Here is a 17,317-nt window from a genome sequence, read left to right as displayed (position 1 = left end):
TCACTTAAGGATCCCACTGACCACCAGGTTGACCTCCTGGCCAAGTCTGTCTATGAGGCGGCAGGGGCCTCGTTCTCCCCATCCTTTGCAGCAGTGTGGGCTCTCAAAGCCATCTCTGCTTCCCTAGAGGAGATGCATTCCCTCACTAGGGACTCTATGCCTGAATTGGTTGCCTTAACTTCCCAGGCTTCAGCCTTTTCAGCCTACGCCATGTCTGCCATGCTGGAGGCCTCTCACCGCACTGCGGTGGCCTCCGCTAATTCCCTCGCTATCCGCAGGATCTTGTGGCTTCGAGAGTGGAAGGCAGATGCTTCCTCAAAGAAGTACCTTGCTGGGCTCCCATTTGCTGCGTCCAGGCTGTTCGGTGAACAACTGGATGACATTATTAAGGAGGCTACTGGCGGGAAGAGTACTTCCTTGCCACAGACTAAAACCAGGAAACCTGTCCAGGGCAGGAACCAGTCGAGGTTTCGTTCCTTTCATTCCTCTAACTGGTCGTCCTCTAAGCCCTCGGCCTCGTCCACTAACTCAGCCAAGGACCAGAAGCCCACCTGGCGCAAGAAGCCGCGTCCACAAAGGTCCGCAGGAGCTGCTGCCACCAAGGCAGCCTCCTCTTGACTATCTGGCCGAGCCAGCAACGTCCTTGGTCGGTGGCAGGCTCTCCCACTTTGGCGACGTGTGGTTTCAACACGTCTCCGATCAGTGGGTGCGGGATATCATCTCCCACGGCTACAGGATAGAGTTCTCTTCCAGCCCGCCAAACAGATTTTTTCTGTCAACTCCCCCCTGCTCCAAGGCCGCCGCCTTCTCTCAGGCCGTGGCATCCTTGCAAGCCAACGGAGTAATTGTACCGGTTTCCGCCAGGGAACGGTTCAGAGGTTTTTACTCAAATCTCTTCCTAGTCCCCAAAAAGGACGGCTCCTTCCGGCCCATCCTGGATCTCAAGCTTCTCAACAAGCATGTTCAGGTGCGGCATTTTCGCATGGAGTCTCTGCGATCAGTCATTGCCTCAATGACCCAAGGAGATTTCCTGGCATCCATCGACATCAGAGATGTCTATCTGCATGTGCCAATTGCAATTTCACACCAGCGTTGGCTACGTTTTGCAATCGGAGAGGAACATTTCCAATTCGTGGCTCTCCCCTTCGGGTTAGCCACGGCCCCTCGAGTATTTACCAAGGTCATGGCAGCAGTGGTTGCGGTTCTGCACCTCCAGGGGTTGGCAGTGATTCCTTACCTGGACGACCTTCTTGTCAAGGCTTCATCCAGTGCAGACTGTCAGCGGAGTGTCTATCTCACTCTCGCCACTCTTGTTCAATTCGGGTGGCTTGTCAATCTGCCCAAGTCCACTCTGACCCCGACCCAAAAACTCACGTACCTAGGGATGCAATTCGAGACTCTGCCGGCACTCTGTCGCCACAGACCAGGAGCTCTCTTCAGTGGTGGCTTCGGCCCCTCTCTCTGTCTCAGGGACGCTCCTTCCTGACCCCGTCCTGGGTGATCCTCACCATGGATGCCAGTCTATCTGGCTGGGGAGCAGTATTTCTCCACCACCGAGCACAGGGCACTTGGACTCTGCCCGAATCAGCCCTCTCGATCAATGTGCTGGAAATCAGAGCTGTGCTCCTAGCTCTCGTAGCCTTTCACCACCTGTTGGCGGGCAAGCACATTCGAGTCCAGTCAGACAACGCGACAGCAGTTGCCTACATAAATCACCAGGGCGGGACTCGCAGCCGCCTGGCAATGTTGGAGGTTCAACGCATCCTTCAGTGGACGGAGGACTCCAAGTCCACCATATCCGCAGTCCACATCCCAGGCGTAGAAAACTGGGAGGCAGATTATCTCAGCCGTCAAACCGTGGACAGCGGCGAGTGGGCCCTGCATCCGGCAGTGTTCCGGTCGATCTGCCGCAAGTGGGGCACTCCGGAAGTGGATCTAATGGCATCCCGGCACAACAACAAGGTCCCGGTTTACGTGGCTCGCTCCCACGATCCTCAGGCCTTTGCAGCGGACGCGCTGGTTCAGGATTGGTCCCAGTTCCGTCTGTCTTACGTGTTTCCCCCTCTAGCTCTGTTGACCAGAGTCCTGCGCAAGATCAGAATGGAGGGCCGTCGGGTCATCCTCATTGCTCCAGACTGGCCCAGGCGAGCTTGGTATCCAGACCTGTTCCACCTGTCCGTAGAGGTGCCGTGGCATCTTCCGGACCGTCCAGACCTTCTCTCACAAGGTCCGTTTTTCCGCCAGAATTCTGCGGCTCTCAGATTGACGGCGTGGCTCTTGAGTCCTGGATCTTGACGACTTCTGGTATCCCTCCTGAAGTCAACTCCACCATGACTCTGGCTCGGAAGTCTTCCTCGGCCAAGATTTACCACAGGACTTGGAGAATTTTCCTGTCCTGGTGTCGTTCTTCCGGCCATGCCCCTTGGCCTTTTTCCTTGCCGACCATCCTGTCCTTTCTACAGTCCGGTCTGCAGCTAGGACTATCCCTCAATTCCCTTAAGGGACAGGTCTCGGCTCTGTCAGTGTTGTTCCAGCGGCGTATCGCCCGACTGGCCCAGGTGCGCACCTTCATGCAGGGCGCATCTCACATCATTCCACCTTACCGGCGGCCTTTGGATCCCTGGGACCTTAATCTGGTCCTCACGGCCTTACAGAAACCCCCCTTTGAGCCTCTTAGGGAGGTTTCTTTGTTTCGACTTTCACAGAAAGTCGTCTTTCTGGTGGCCATAACTTCTCTCAGGAGAGTCTCTGATTTGGCTGCGCTCTCTTCGGAGTCACCTTTTTTGGTTTTTCACCAAGACAAGGTGGTTCTCCGTCCGACTCCGGACTTTCTCCCTAAGGTGGTGTCTCCTTTCCACCTTAACCAGGACATTTCATTGCCTTCCTTTTGTCCGGCTCCTGTTCATCGCTTTGAGAAAGCGTTGCATACTTTAGATCTGGTGCGGGCTCTCCGGATCTATGTGTCACGCACCGCTGTTCTTAGGCGGTGCACCTCTCTTTTTGTGCTGACCACAGGTCAGCGCAAGGGTCTCTTGGCTTCTAAACCGACCCTAGCTCGTTGAATTAGGTCGGCCATATCCGAAGCCTACCAGTGTACTCAGGTGCCTCCCCCGCCGGGGATCAAGGCACACTCGACCAGAGCTGTCGGTGCCTCTTGGGCTTTCAGGCACCAGGCTACGGCTCAGCAGGTCTGTCAGGCTGCCACTTGGTCTAGTCTGCACACCTTTTCGAAGCACTACCAAGTGCATGCTCATGCTTCGGCAGATGCGAGCTTGGGCAGACGCATCCTTCAGGCGGCTGTCGCCCGTTTGTGAAGTTAGGTTTTGCCTACTTCTCAGTTTTCTGTTTATTCCCACCCATGGACTGCTTTGAGATGTCCCATGGTCTGGGTCTCCCATAGGAACGATGAAGAAAAAGAGATTTTTGTTTACTTACCGTAAATTCTTTTTCTTATAGTTCCGTAATGGGAGACCCAGCACCCTCCCTGTTGCCTGTTGGCAGTTTCTTGTTCCGCGTGTTATCACCGGCTGTTGTTGTAGACAGAGGCTCCGGTTGTTCCGGTTCTTGCTCTATCTCTACTTGTGGGTGGCTACTCTCCTTCAGCTTTTGCACTAAACTGGCTATATTTGGTTATCCAGGGGGTGTATATGCTCGGAGGGAGGAGCTACACTTTTTAGTGTAGTACTTTGTGTGTCCTCCGGAGGCAGAAGCTATACACCCATGGTCTAGGTCTCCCATTACGGAACTATAAGAAAAAGAATTTACGGTAAGTAAACAAAAATCTCTTTATTTCTTTGTCGCTCCATTGGGAGACCCAGACAATTGGGTGTATAGCTTCTGCCTCCGGAGGCCACACAAAGTATTACACTTTAAAAAGTGTAACCCCTCCCCTCTGCCTATACACCCTCCCGTGGACCACAGGCTCCTCAGTTTTATGCTTTGTGTGGAAGGAGGCACACATCCACTCATGCATTCTCATAACTTAGTTGTCGGTTGGAAGAAAAGAGGACCCCCACGGGGTCCCCGGCATGCTCCCTTCTCACCCCACTTTGTCGGCGGTGTTGTTAAAGTTGAGGTACCCATTGCGGGTACAAAGGCTGGAGCCACATGCCGTCTCCTTCACCATCCCTCAGTGGCTCTGGGAGAAGTGGGATCCTGAACGGTCATCCATTTACTGGGACCGTGCTCCATCCGCAGCCCCTGGTGGAACCTGCCGGACCGGAGCCTTTTCAACCCCAGGGACCGGGCCCTGCTACTTAAAGGTACTCTGTGTCCCCATTGGGGACTGTACAGGGAGCGCACCTTCTTCCCGGAAGCCGCGGTAGTCGTATAACTGAGGAGGCAGATGGACTTCCGCGCCGACCAGGCCTGCTTGTCGGGCGCGGCCTCAACTTTAGCCCCCGGCTTCACCGCGGCCTAGTCGCGAAAATCCCGCCCCCGGGCCTGCCTGTCAGGGGTAAGGGCGGGATTACCGACATGTCGGATGTGAGGGCTGGAACATCCTGCATGTCTTCCTCCCCCCTCACTGACCACTGTGGGGAACCCAGACTCCCGCTCTTTGCTGGCGCCGCCCTCGGCCCCGCTCCCCTGAGAGCTCCGGCGGCCACTTTTTGGCATTCTGCCGGTGGGTGCTTCTCAGGGGAGCTCAGGGTGAACACAGCACCCAGTGCTGATCCCCCTAGGGTGCCGAATACATATGTATATATTATATATATTTCGCTTCGGACAGACTGTATACCTTTGTTCACATTTAACCTTCAGTGGTCACTCTCCTAGGAGACAACAGGCACAGGTTTTTCTCGCGGTCTGTACCTCTTGTGGGGCTATGTTACCGGCGGGATACACCTACCCTCACTGTGAGCAATGCTCGGCTCCTGCCTCGCTTGCTCAGCCGGAGGGGGGACGCCTTAGTCCTCGGGCACTGGTGGGCCCCTCGGCTCATGTAGACCCCCCCCCCCTGAGCAGGCTGCAGGGACAGAGTCACCGGTGTTGGCCCTCAGTCATTTTCATATGATCAAATGGTCTTCTAGGCTCCTTGAGGCATTGCAGTCCAGACCGGACCTTTCACAGGCCCTGGCCCTGTTAGCTTGTCTCATCCAGGCCCCGCTTGGTTAGCGCCGCAGCGCGCTCCCAGGTTGAGCCCTAGGTCTCAGGCGGAGGACTCCTGCCCGGACCGCAGTCCAAGACCGGCTAAGCGGTCTCGCTGGGACTCTTCCCCGACTTCCTCACGCTGCTAGGGATCCCAGCTTGAGGATTCTCAGGAAGACGAGGCGGACGGGGGAGCTCAGGGCTCTGGCCCTAACTTCACCCTTAACCTTGATACTCCTGAGGGGGACGCCTTAGTAAATGATCTCCATCATCCAGGTGCTGGTTCGCTCTCCTCCGCCCCCTCCTGTAGAGGAGTCTGCTTCTCAGCAGGAGAAACACCAGTTTCGGTTCTCCAAACGTACACGCAATACGTTTTTTTATCACTCTAACTTCAGGGATGCTGTCCAGAAACCCGGAGCGGTCCCGGACAAGCGCTGGGTTAAACGTCACACTGACACGCGTTACCCCTTGCCATCTGAAGTCGTTAAGAGTTGGGCTCGTTCTCCCAAGATGGATCCTCCAGTCTCCAAATTGGCTGCTAGGTCCGTGGTGTCTGTTGCAAATTGCTCATCCCTGAAGGATGCCACTGACAGACAGACAGAGCTCTTGGTGAAGTCCATCTATGAGGCCACGGGCACGTCTTTCGCCCCGGCCTTTGCAGCCGTGTGGGCTCTCCAAGCAATCTAGGCTTGTCTGATGGAGTTTAATGCTGTCACATGGAATTTTGCTCCGCATGTTCCGTCTTTGACTCTCGGGCATCAGTCTTTTTTGTCCTGCGCCATGAACGCCGTCCGGGACTCCACTAGCCGCACGGCTGTAGCATATGCTAACTCCGTGGCAGTTCGCAGGGCCATGTGGCTGCGCGAATGGGAACCAGACTCTGCTTCAAAAAGGTTCTTAACTGGTTTGCCTTTTTCTGGCGACCGTTTATTTGGCGAACGATTGGATGATATTATTAAGGAATCCAAGGGAAAGGACTCCTCCTTACCCCAGTCCAAACCTAGGAGACCTCAGCAAATAAAAATCCAATCGAGGTTTCGGTCCTTTCGTCCCTCCGCCAAGCCACATTCTTCTTCGTCCAACAGGCCGGAGAAAGGCCAGAGGAACTCATATGCGAGGCGGCCCACGTCACGACCCCAAAAGGCCGCAGGGGGCACTGCCTCCAAAACGGCCTCCTCATGGCTCTCGGCCTACCCTAGCGCATCCCCGGTCGGTGGCAAGCTCTCCCGCTTTGGCGGCGCCTGGTGGCCACAAGTTCAAGACCGATGGGTGAGAGACAGTCTGTCTCATGGTTACAGGATAGAGTTCAGTTCTCGTCCTGCGGCTCGTTTCTTCACCTCTGGGCCCCTTCTCAGGTGGCGTGTCAACAAAGCCTTGCCGTCGCTCTGGCGACTCTCCAGGGACAAACAGCTTTCTCTGCAAGCGGGGGTGCAATCACTTCTTCGGAGTCAGTCACACCCCTTAAGGCGCCTCATGCACTTCCTGGGGAAGATGGTTGCAGCTATGGAGGCAGTGCCGTTCGCAAACCAAGGCGGCACTTGCAGTCGTCAAGCCTTCCAGGAAGTCCGGCGGATTCTGCAGTGGGTGGAAACCACAGGCTCCACCATCTCCGCAGTTCACATCCCGGGCGTAGAAAACTGGGAAGCAGATTTTCTCAGTCATCAGGGCATGGACGCGGGGGAATGGTCTCTGCACCCAGAAGTGCTTCGAGAGATCCATCGCCCCTGAGGAACGCAGGACGTCGATCTCTCAAGGTCCCGGCCTTCATGGCACGGTCTCAGGATCACAGACCTCTGGCAGCGGACGCTTTAGTCCAGGATTGGTCGCAGTTTCGACTGCCTTATGTGTTTCCCCCTCTGGCGATGCTGCCCAGGGTACTACGCACCATTCTCGTCGCTCCAGACTGGCCGAGACGGTCGTGGTATCCGGATCTGTGGCATCTCTCACGGTGGGTCAACCGTGGGCACTTCCAGACCGCCCAGACTTGCTGTCATAAGGCCCGTTTTTTCCATCTGAATTCTGTGGCCCTCAACTTGACTAGGTGGCCATTGGTCCCTGACTCCTAGAGTCTTCAGGGTTATCTCAGGATGTCATTGCCACCGCGAAACAAGCCAGGAAGCCAACGTCCGCCAAGATCTATTACAGGTCTTGGCAAGTCTTTCTATCCTGGTGCGCTGATAACTGCTTTCCTCCATGGCAGTTTGCCTTACCCACATTCCTTTCATTCCTACAATTTGGAATGGACAAGGGTTTGTCCCTCGACTCTCTCTCTAGGGCCAAGTATCCACGCTCTCCGTTTTTTTCTTTCAAAAGCGTCTAGCCAGGCTTCCGCAGGTCCGCACGTTCCTGCAGGGGGTCTGCCACATGGTCCCACCTTGCAAACGTCCGTTGGAACCCTGGGATCTTAGCAGAGTCCTGACGGCTCTTCAAAAGCCGCCTTTTGAGCTGCTGCGGGAGGTCTCTCTCTCCCGTCTTTCGCAGAAGGTGGCCTTCCTGGTGACAGTCACATCTCTTCAGAGAGTGTCTGAGCTTGCAGCGCTGTCATACAAGGCTCCCTTCCTGGTTTTCCACCAGGATAAGGTGGTTCTTTGTCCTGGCCCGGAATTTCTCTCTAAGGTGGTATCTCCTTTTCATCTAAATCAGGATATCTCCTGGCCTTCCTGTTGCCCTAATCCAATTCACCAGTGTGAAAAGGTTTTGCACTCTTTGGATCTAGTGAGAGCACTCCGGTTCTACGTGTCTCGCACGGCGCCCCTGCGCCGTTCAGATGCGCTTTTTGTACTTGTCGCTGGCCAGCGTATGGACTCTCAGGCCTCCAAGTCGACCTTGGCTCGGTGGATCAAGGAACCGATTCTCGAGGCCTACCGTTCTTCGGGCCTTCCGCTCCCTTCAGGGCTGAAAGGCCATTCTACCAGAACTGTAGATGCGTCCTGGGCATTGCGGCTCCGGGCAACGGTTCAGCAGGTGCGTCGGGCAGCTACGTGGTCTAGTCTGCACACTTTCACGAAGCACTAGCAAGTGCATACCTATGCTTCGGCAGATGCCAGTCTACGTAGGCGAGTCCTTCAGACAGCGGTTGTCCTCCTGTAAGAGGGGGCCGTTTTCGGCTCTTCTTATTGAGGTATTCTTTTACCCACCCAGGGACTGCTCTTGGACGTCCCAATTGTCTGGGTCTCCCAATGGAGCGACAAAGAAGAAGGGAATTTTGTTTACTTACCGTAAATTCCTTTTCTTCTAGCTCCTATTGGGAGACCCAGCACCCGCCCCTGTGCCCTTCGGGCTGGTTGTTCTTTTGGGTTATGGTCTTCAGTTCTCCGAACATCCTTCGGATTGAATTTACCCTAGACCAATTTATAAGTTTCCTCCTTCCTGCTTTTGCACCAAAACTGAGGAGCCCGTGGTCCACGGGAGGGTGTATAGGCAGAGGGGAGGGGTTACACTTTTTAAAGTGTAATACTTTGTGTGGCCTCCGGAGGCAGAAGCTATACACCAAATTGTCTGGGTCTCCCAATAGGAGCTAGAAGAAAAGGAATTTACGGTAAGTAAACAAAATTCCCTTCTTTATTACTAAAAATGGATCTACCATTAGCTGGCTTTAGACCCGGACCAAAGACTTTTTTTTTTTTTTTATTTGTTTGTGCTTCTGAATTTTTTTTTTCCTTGCCTTCTTTAGCCCCCTACTCACATCGGCCGTACATGTAAAGTGCAAGTTGGTAGCAGGTATATGGATTGGACTCATAGGGTGAGCCTGCCCCATAGGCCTAAGACACACGGCATGAAAATCAGAGCGAGTGGAATGTGATAAAACATTACATTCCACTCGGACCAATATTATCCTGTGTCAGCACCCACGAGCGATTATTTTCTCAGCCCTAATCGGACCGAGAAAACAATCGCAGCATGCTGTGGGTGCAATGCGATCCGGTTTCCCTCGCACCCATTCATGTCTATGGGACAGAAGCATTGCACTGCACTCGCAGTACACCGGTGTACCGCGAGTGCAGGGCGATAATGGCAATAGCCAGCAACGGAGGAGAGAGGGAGATAAATCCCTCCCCTCCGCAGTGCCTGCCCACCCCCCGCAGGTGTGGTCTGATCGGACCTCAGTTGCAGTGACCCTCGCATGACACTCTGCTCCTTCTGTGCTGCCAGCGTGAGCAGAGTGTCATGCAAGGATCGCAGTAGTGCCACGTGTGACCCCGGCCTTACCCTCCAGATAATGGCTGTGACACACATCCAGGACCTGCCTACAGCAGAGCTTTGTCTGCGACTATCACCCTGTTAAAAGCCGCTGTCAAACTCTAACCGCAGAATTAATAACCTGCTACCATGTGGACGCCTCATTCTGTGCACCCATTGGCACCACTGTAACACTATCGCGGGGTGCCAATGGGTCTCTATGACAACCAGGGGTCTGCTGAAGACCTCCATACCTGTCATTAAGAAGGTTTGAAACTCAGCCGAGCTTTAAAGTAGACCTTGATTTTTACTAAACGCAGCAATACTGTGGTATAGTGCAAGTGAGCAGACCGTAAAAAAATGAATTATCGTTTCAAACCAAAACCTAAATGTTTGAATTGCCGCCTCATTCCCCCATTAAAAGTAACTAATACAGTAAACAGAAAAAAATGAAAACCACCAAAATTGCAATTTTTGGGTCGCTGCAACAGCGTTAAAACAGCTCTAATAAGCTACTAATATGTCACATTAATGCTAACCTGGTATCGATAAAGACATGGTCTGACCACACAAAAAACAAGCACTGGACAGCCCCATCAACTAAAAAAGGAAAATATTACCGTATATACTGGCGTATAAGACGACTTTTTACCCCCTTAAAATAATGGCTACAGTGGGGGGTCGTCTTATACGCCAGATATACGGGGGAGGGGGGGGTGTGTATGTACACTGCAGCGTCCAGGGGAGGTGGGGGCAGCAGCTCTGGAGCACAGGGGAACGCTGCGGCCTGCATCCTTTGATCTCCTGCACCCGCTCATATAATATGCACAGCCGCTGTCCATCTCCAATGGTGCTGAAATCGCACGCAGTGAGGGGCTGGAGCAGCGGTGCATATTCTATGAGCCTGCGTCCCAGTGTGATCGCACATGTCCCCCATGTGTTAGATTTGGCCCCCAGGCTGCTGCTCATTCTAAAATAAAAAAGCTTTAACTTACCCCTGCAGCGTTTCTCCCCGTGTCCCTGCTTCCACTGTGATCAGGCAGGCAGAGAGCTCAGCCTGCTGTGCCGATCACATGACCGCACTGAACCAGGAAGTGGAAGAACAGAAGCACGGAGCCAGACAGGAGGGAGCTCAGCGCTGGAGGAGATACGGAAAGAGGGTTTTATTTTACTTTGGGCAGCAGCCTAGGGGCCATATCTGACACAGGGGGACTTGTGCGATCTATAGGGGCCATGGGCAGCACTATGGGGGCGATATCTGACACAGGGGGACTTGTGCGATCTATATAGGGGCCATGGGCAGCACTATGGGGGCGATATCTAACACAGGGGGACTTGTGCGATCTATAGGGACCATGGGCAGCACTATGGGGGAGATATCTAACACAGGGGGACTTGTGCGATCTCTGTGCAGGCCCCACAGAGCAGCAGAGTTGTGTGTATTTGTCTGTATGTAGCAGAGTTGTATGTGTTTGTCTGTATGTAGCAGAGTTGTACGTGTTTGTCTGCATGTAGCAGAGTTGTGTGTGTTTGTCTGTTTGTAGCAGAGTTGTGTGTGTTTGTCTGTTTGTAGCAGAGTTGTGTGTGTCTGTCTGTATGTAGCAGAGTTGTGTGTGTTTGTCTGTATGTAGCAGAGTTGTGTGTGTTTGTCTGTATGTAGCAGAGTTGTGTGTGTTTGTCTGTTTGTAGCAGAGTTGTGTGTGTCTGTTTGTAGCAGAGTGTAGTACCATTGTTTCAGTCCAGTTGTGGCTTTATACAGCAGGGAGGAGCATTCCTTGCTGTACTAAGTGAACATTGGAGCGATTGATCTGTCAATGGCCCTTTAAAAACATATTGTACGGCTCTCGCGGAATTAAAATTAACATGTTGCAATCAAAGCAGACTTTTTTTCATTTGGGAGCGGGGTAGTCTTATACAGTCAGTATATCCCAAATTCTATATTTTTAGGGCAGAAGTTGGGGGTCGTCTTATACGCCCAGTCGTCTTATACGCCGGCATATACGGTACTAGTGCCGGAAAGGGGTCACAATCAGAAAAGTCGTGTTAATGAATGGGGTCTTTCAAAAGTACAACTCGTCCCCCCAAAAACAAGGCCTCGTACATCTATGCAAACCATCAAAATAAAAACGCTATGGCTCTTGGAAGAAGGCGGAAAAAAACGCCGAAGTTGGTGATGTCGGGAAGAGGGTATCGTGTTTGTGGAAAGTTCTAATTTTGGATGGCGCCATTCATTTTACCTTATAATGTGGTGAATTGCAGGGAAAAAATCCCAAATGTGATTTTAAATAAAATAAGCGGTGCGGTCCTGCGTGCAGAGCTGTGCATTGTTTGGGGGGGTCGATAGAACAAATAATGGGGAATTCGGGACCAAGACTAAACCTATCTACAGCAGTTCAAGTGCCCGCTATAAAAAGAAAAAAGTTTAGCTTCTTCTTAAATGAAGACCTCTTATAAATGACACTCGCTTAGGCTGCTTTCACACATCTGGTTTTTGCTGAGCGGCACAATACGGCGCTTTGCAGAAAAAAACGCAACAGGTTTTTTTTTTTGCCACCGGTTGCGTATTTTTCCCACATAGACTTGCATTAGCGCCGTATTGTGCGTTGCGTCCGTTTTTTGCCGGATGCGGCATATTTAGCCCATGCGGCGGCCAGATGGAACGTTGCCTGGCACGTTTTTTTTGTGAGTCGAAAAAGTCGCATCCGGCGCAATTTACAATACAAGCGTATGGACGCAGGATGCGGCGTCCTGCGGCAAAAACCGCATCCGGCCGCCGGATGCGTTTTTTTGCACTGCGCATGCTCAGTATCAAGCCGCATCCGTCAAAAAACGGACGGGCTGCATGGAAAAACTTATGCAACGGATCCGTTTTTTTCACCGCATCTGTTGCATGGGTTTTTGATCCGGATTGAGCCGCACTGCTAAAACCGGATGTGTGAAAGCAGCCTTACAGGGTACAGCAGTGCCTACTGAATCCCCTCTTGAAGGTTTAATTAGTGGGAATGAATGCTGTGTAAAACGCTGTGGAATTAATGGCACTGTATAAGTGGCTAAATATATTATAATGCTGTATGTAATTATTCTTTGGCTCTGCTGTAGTCAGTTCTACATTGCAATGAACCCCATGATCAGTGCTGTACAGGACCCTTCAGTGGAAGGGCTTATAATAATGTCCTTAACCCATTCACCCCCGGCTGGTTTTCTGTTTTTCGGGCGGGGATGGGGGGGCCGTAACGTTTTTATTTTTCCGGTAATCTTGCCATATAAGGGCTTGTTTTTTGAGGAACAGGTTGTTCTTTTAAATGATACCATAAGATTTACCATATAGTGTCCTGGAAACCGGCAAAAAAAATTCCAAGTGTGGAAAAATTGCAAAAAAAGTGCGGTTGCATGATTCTTTTTAAGATATTTTATTCAGTGTCCACTATATGGTAAACATGGTATGTCGGTGGGATACCTCAGGTCAGTATGGTTTCGTAGACCCCAAACATGTGTAGGTTTACTTTTTTATCTAAGGGATTTAAAAAAAAAAAACAAACAGAAGTTTGTTCAAAAAAAGTTGCACACTTTTTGCGCCATTTTATGCAACTCGTAGCGTTCTCATTTTTTGGGATCTATGGCTAGGTGACGGCTTATTTTTTGAGTCTCGGGTTGACGTTTTCAATAGTACCATTTGTGCGCAGATGCTATCTTTAGATCGCCTGTTATTGCATTTTGCGCAAAATTTGTGGTGACCAAAAACGTCATTTTGGTGTTTGGATTTTTTTTTCTCACCACGCCGTTTACCGATAAGATTAATTGATTTTATATTTTGATAGAATGGGCGTTTCTGAACTCGGCAATACCAAATATGTATATAGGTGGAGCGAAAAGGGGGAGATTTGAACTTTTAGGTTTGTTTTTTTTAATTTTTTTTACAACTTTTTTTTTTTTTTTTTTTTTTTTATTTGCTAGTGCCCCTAGGGGACTATAAGGATCAGCAGTCTGATCGCTCATTTATTTCTGTTGATCACAGCTACACAGTTCTGATCACCAGAAATACTCACCTCTTGTCACTATCTAAAAATAAGAGCGCTGATCGTGTAACACCAAAGGACAGTGTGGTAAATGCAATAGAATACACACTCACCTAGTATAGTTGTGAAAGTCACAACTACTGATACGCATGAGATAATGGCGTCTGCTGCAGCCCCACGTGGAAGAGCATTCATGAGATATGTAGAAGAGGTTAGATCCGCGCATCAGCCAAATATGAACTGTAGAATCGTTGATGAAGGATAATATTTTTTATTTCATCGGTCTACGCGTTTCAAGGTCAAAGACCTCTTCCTCAGGACCAGTACATGAACAAAAAGCTTTTTGTTGATGTACTGGTCCTGAGGAAGAGGTCTTTGACCTTGAAACGCGTAGACCGATGAAATAAAAAATATTTTCCTTCATCAACGATTCTACAGTTCATATTTGGCTGATGCGCGGATCTAACCCCTTCTACATATCTCTTGAACACCTCTTGTCACTGGCAGCATCCGGCCGAGTGAAACAGGAATTGAGTCATGCTAGCTACAGGAGTCATCACATAACCCTGTGCTACCATGACAACCATCGACTGTGATCACATCACAGTGCTGCTGATGAAGCCGGGTAGGTGAAGATTTACCCCGGCGGGGATTTAAATGGCTCTGTCACATTTTTAACAGTGCCATTTAAGGGGTTAACAGGCGCGGATGGAACGCGAATCCAATTGTGCCTGCGAGGCCCACATGTCAGGTGTTCAAATCAACTGACATGTGCGCTGATCCCCTCCAGCTGCCGGCAGTAACCGGCGGGGATTACACTATGACCGCCTAGGATGTCATTTTACTGCTTGTTGTCGTTAAGGGGTTAAAAGGGACATGGGGCGCCATCTGGCACCACACACATCCGTATAGGGAGATACGCACACTATTGGCGGGCATCAATCTTATTGTAATGAGCACGACATATGGACGATTTTCTTCCCTGTCCAAACCTTCTATTTCATTGTGCACACGGCTGGTGTGTGTGATCGTATTGTCATCAGTGCCTGATATCCTTTACAAAGTAGAATAAGGGATTGGTTGGGCGGCACATGGTGGCTCACTGGTTAGCACTGCAGCCTTGCAGCTCTGGGGTCCTGGGTTCAAATCCCACCAAGGACAACATCTGCAAGGAGTTTGTATGTTCTCCCCGTGTTTGCGTGGGTTTCCTCCGGGTTCTCCAGTTTCCTCCCACACTCCAAAGACATACTGATAGGGAATTTAGATTCCCCAATGGGGACAGTATTGCCAATGTATGTAAAGCGCTGTGGAATTAATAGCGCTATATAAATGAATAAAATTATTATTTATTATTATTATTATTTGCTTCTGTTCTATATAAATACACCTACATTTTCTTGTCACCTGCAGATGATGAATAAAGTATTTGGAGGAACTGTCCATAAGAAAAATGTGAGGGAAGATGGTGTGTTCAGCATCGGCATTGACAATACATGTTCCCTGTTCAGGTAGGAGGTTCCGATCTCCGCACTTTTTTAGTGGTCTTGGATTTTTTTTATTGAGATGACATTGTGATGTTTTATATGCTGATAATGCACCTACCCCTGGAGCCGGTGCCGGGATGCGTGGCCAGGCTCAGAGTCGCACTGATGTTATCTCCTTGCCTATTAGGTTTCATGGAAAGTGTCTCTGCTTCTGTAATGGTTGTGCCCTTTCCTTGCAGGGGGCTGCAGAAGGAGGAGGTCGTTTTGCTGACACACGGGGACAGCGTGGACAAGGTTGCTGATGGATTTAAGGTGGTTGCACAATCTGGAAACATAGTAGCAGGTATATATCTGAAGTTCTCCATGTGATTATGGGTCGGCTTGCGGCTTGTCTATTTATAGTGGCTTCGGTCACACTCTTGCTCCTCCGGTCTGTATATAGAGTACAAATAGCCAGATAAGAGATTTCTTAGGGTAAGGGCTATTTATAGGGATTGATTGCTGACAGATATGCCCCACGCGTACATTTACCTTATCGGGGTAACAAGCTGCCCTCCAGACAGAAGTACATAGATCACCGGATATGCCCGCTTCTGGTAAGTGCGGAGGCTCCTGTGGGCACCGGAGCCGTTCTGATATCTGTAGGCGCATTCTGCTCTGTTCTTACAGTTACAGTCCCTTATCATGTTTTGCAAGACTCCAGCACTAGCAATGTCTGACCCCACCCCCCAAGAAATGGCATATTTGCGCTGAGTACAGGGCTTATCTTCCACTTTTCATTTTTGTATTTCAAAGACACAGAAACTGTACAAAAAAAGTGTTTGCGCAGTGCGTTGTTGTCATGTGTTTTTCATTCGGAAGTGAATGGGTGCAAGGGCAGAAAAACGCACCCAGAATTGACATGCTGAAAATTATTATCTGCAAGGGAAAAAATAAGCAATGTGTGTACAACGCTTCAGAAGTCTCATTGGCTTTGCTGGCCTCAGGATTGGCAGACAGATTTGTGACAAAACTGCACCAAAAAACTCAAACGCAACATGTGTGTTCTGCTGTTTGACAAAGCAGTACGAGCGACTAAATTGTCAACATTGCCAGATGCCAGAGTTGCAATATGGGAAAGGCAACAATTTACAACAGGGACAGGTGACAGGTTAGATTTAAAGGGCACCAGTACGATGGAATGTGCACCCATAACCATGAGCAGTTCCGGGTGCATATTGCTAATCCCTGCCTAACCATCCCTGTATACACTAGCATAGATAGAGATCTTTATAAAAAGGATTTCTAAAGATCCTTCATTATATGCTAATGAGGCCTGGGACTAGTCGCAAGGGTGTTAGTTCCATTGGCAAGTCGGCCCCCTTAGCATGTGGGCGTGCTATGAATGCGCAGCGTCAAGAGGTAAGGTTAGTCTCACCACTTTCTACTGTTACCGGGCCCAACGCTGGATTTCATTTCAGTGCGCATAATTAATGTCCCGGACTTCCAGTCCTGTGTACTATGGAGTCGGCTGTACGCATCCCAGCTTCAAACTGGTGTAGTGCGCATGACCGGAAGTCTGGGGGCGTTCTGAATGTGTGCACTGAGCCAAAATCCAGCAGTGGCAGCTGAGGTGAGAGCGACCACGTCTTTTATGCTGCACATTCATTAGCATGTTGGCACGCCCACAGGCGCATGCTAACATGCTAAGGGGGCCAACTAGCCAAGGGAACTAACGCCCTTGTGGCTAGTCCCTGGCCTCATTAGCATATCATAAAGGATCTTTACAAATACTTTTTCTAAAGTTCCCTTTATCTATGCTATTAGATGGACTGTTAGGCAGGGATTAGCAATATGCATCCAGAACTGCTTGTGGTTCTCAGTGCATATTGCACCTGACAGGTTCCCTTTAACACTTCTTACAATCTTTTTCATAGAAACTTAAATGTTGCAAGATGATTCACAGCAAACATCAACAATCCAAGTACATCCGGCCCTAAGTGTGCCGTCCTGATACCGATATCGGGCTGCATTTAAGATCAGTGGCACTTGGAGAAACCATTGTTTGGTTGGTTTTTAGTTTTCACAGATCGGCCGTACACATGAAAATAAGCAACTTTGTAATTATGTGTTATAAGAGAACTTTGCTTCTCTCCTCTACTGGACTGGATCATTAACTCTTACTTCTTAGGGACAAGCTGTTTTCAGTGCAGACGCCCACATTACTGAGATAGGAGAGGGCAGTTAGTGTTTGTAAATTTTATGGAGAAGGAGGAATTGGAGACACACAGGCATCCTGCAGCAAGTTCTTCAGAAATGACGGCTGCAGTTCTCCATAGAAGTTTGTGAGCATCACCGGTCATCCCCGATCTCAGAGATATTACAGTCTGTTTTCACTCAAGACAGATTTTACCTGTGAATTGAGAATTAATAATCCGTTCAGGAGTAGAATGATTTGTAGTTGCTAGAGATGGGGAGACAGAAGGCGCGAAGGGGTCTTACCCGGTATACCGTTAGGAATGAAAGCAGAGAGGTACACTCACCTAATCAGGTTGTGCCAGTCAGAACTCC

General features: G+C 50.2%; 1 protein-coding gene across 1 annotated transcript in view; it reads left to right on the top strand.

The window, feature by feature from the left end:
* The window catches only part of GMPS (guanine monophosphate synthase), a 102,717-nt gene that overhangs the window by 18,982 nt on the left and 66,418 nt on the right, over positions 1-17,317 (top strand). The window contains exons 4-5 of the mRNA XM_075340712.1: positions 14,694-14,791; positions 15,007-15,110. Of these exons, the coding sequence (XP_075196827.1) occupies positions 14,694-14,791; positions 15,007-15,110 (202 nt within the window). The remainder of the gene's footprint in view (positions 1-14,693; positions 14,792-15,006; positions 15,111-17,317) is intronic.

Source organism: Anomaloglossus baeobatrachus, chromosome 3 (assembly GCF_048569485.1).
Source record: "Anomaloglossus baeobatrachus isolate aAnoBae1 chromosome 3, aAnoBae1.hap1, whole genome shotgun sequence".
In the NCBI taxonomy this organism is placed as follows: domain Eukaryota; kingdom Metazoa; phylum Chordata; class Amphibia; order Anura; family Aromobatidae; genus Anomaloglossus; species Anomaloglossus baeobatrachus.
The sequence above is the reverse complement of the archived record's forward strand: the minus strand, read 5'-3'. Positions and strand labels throughout refer to the sequence as shown.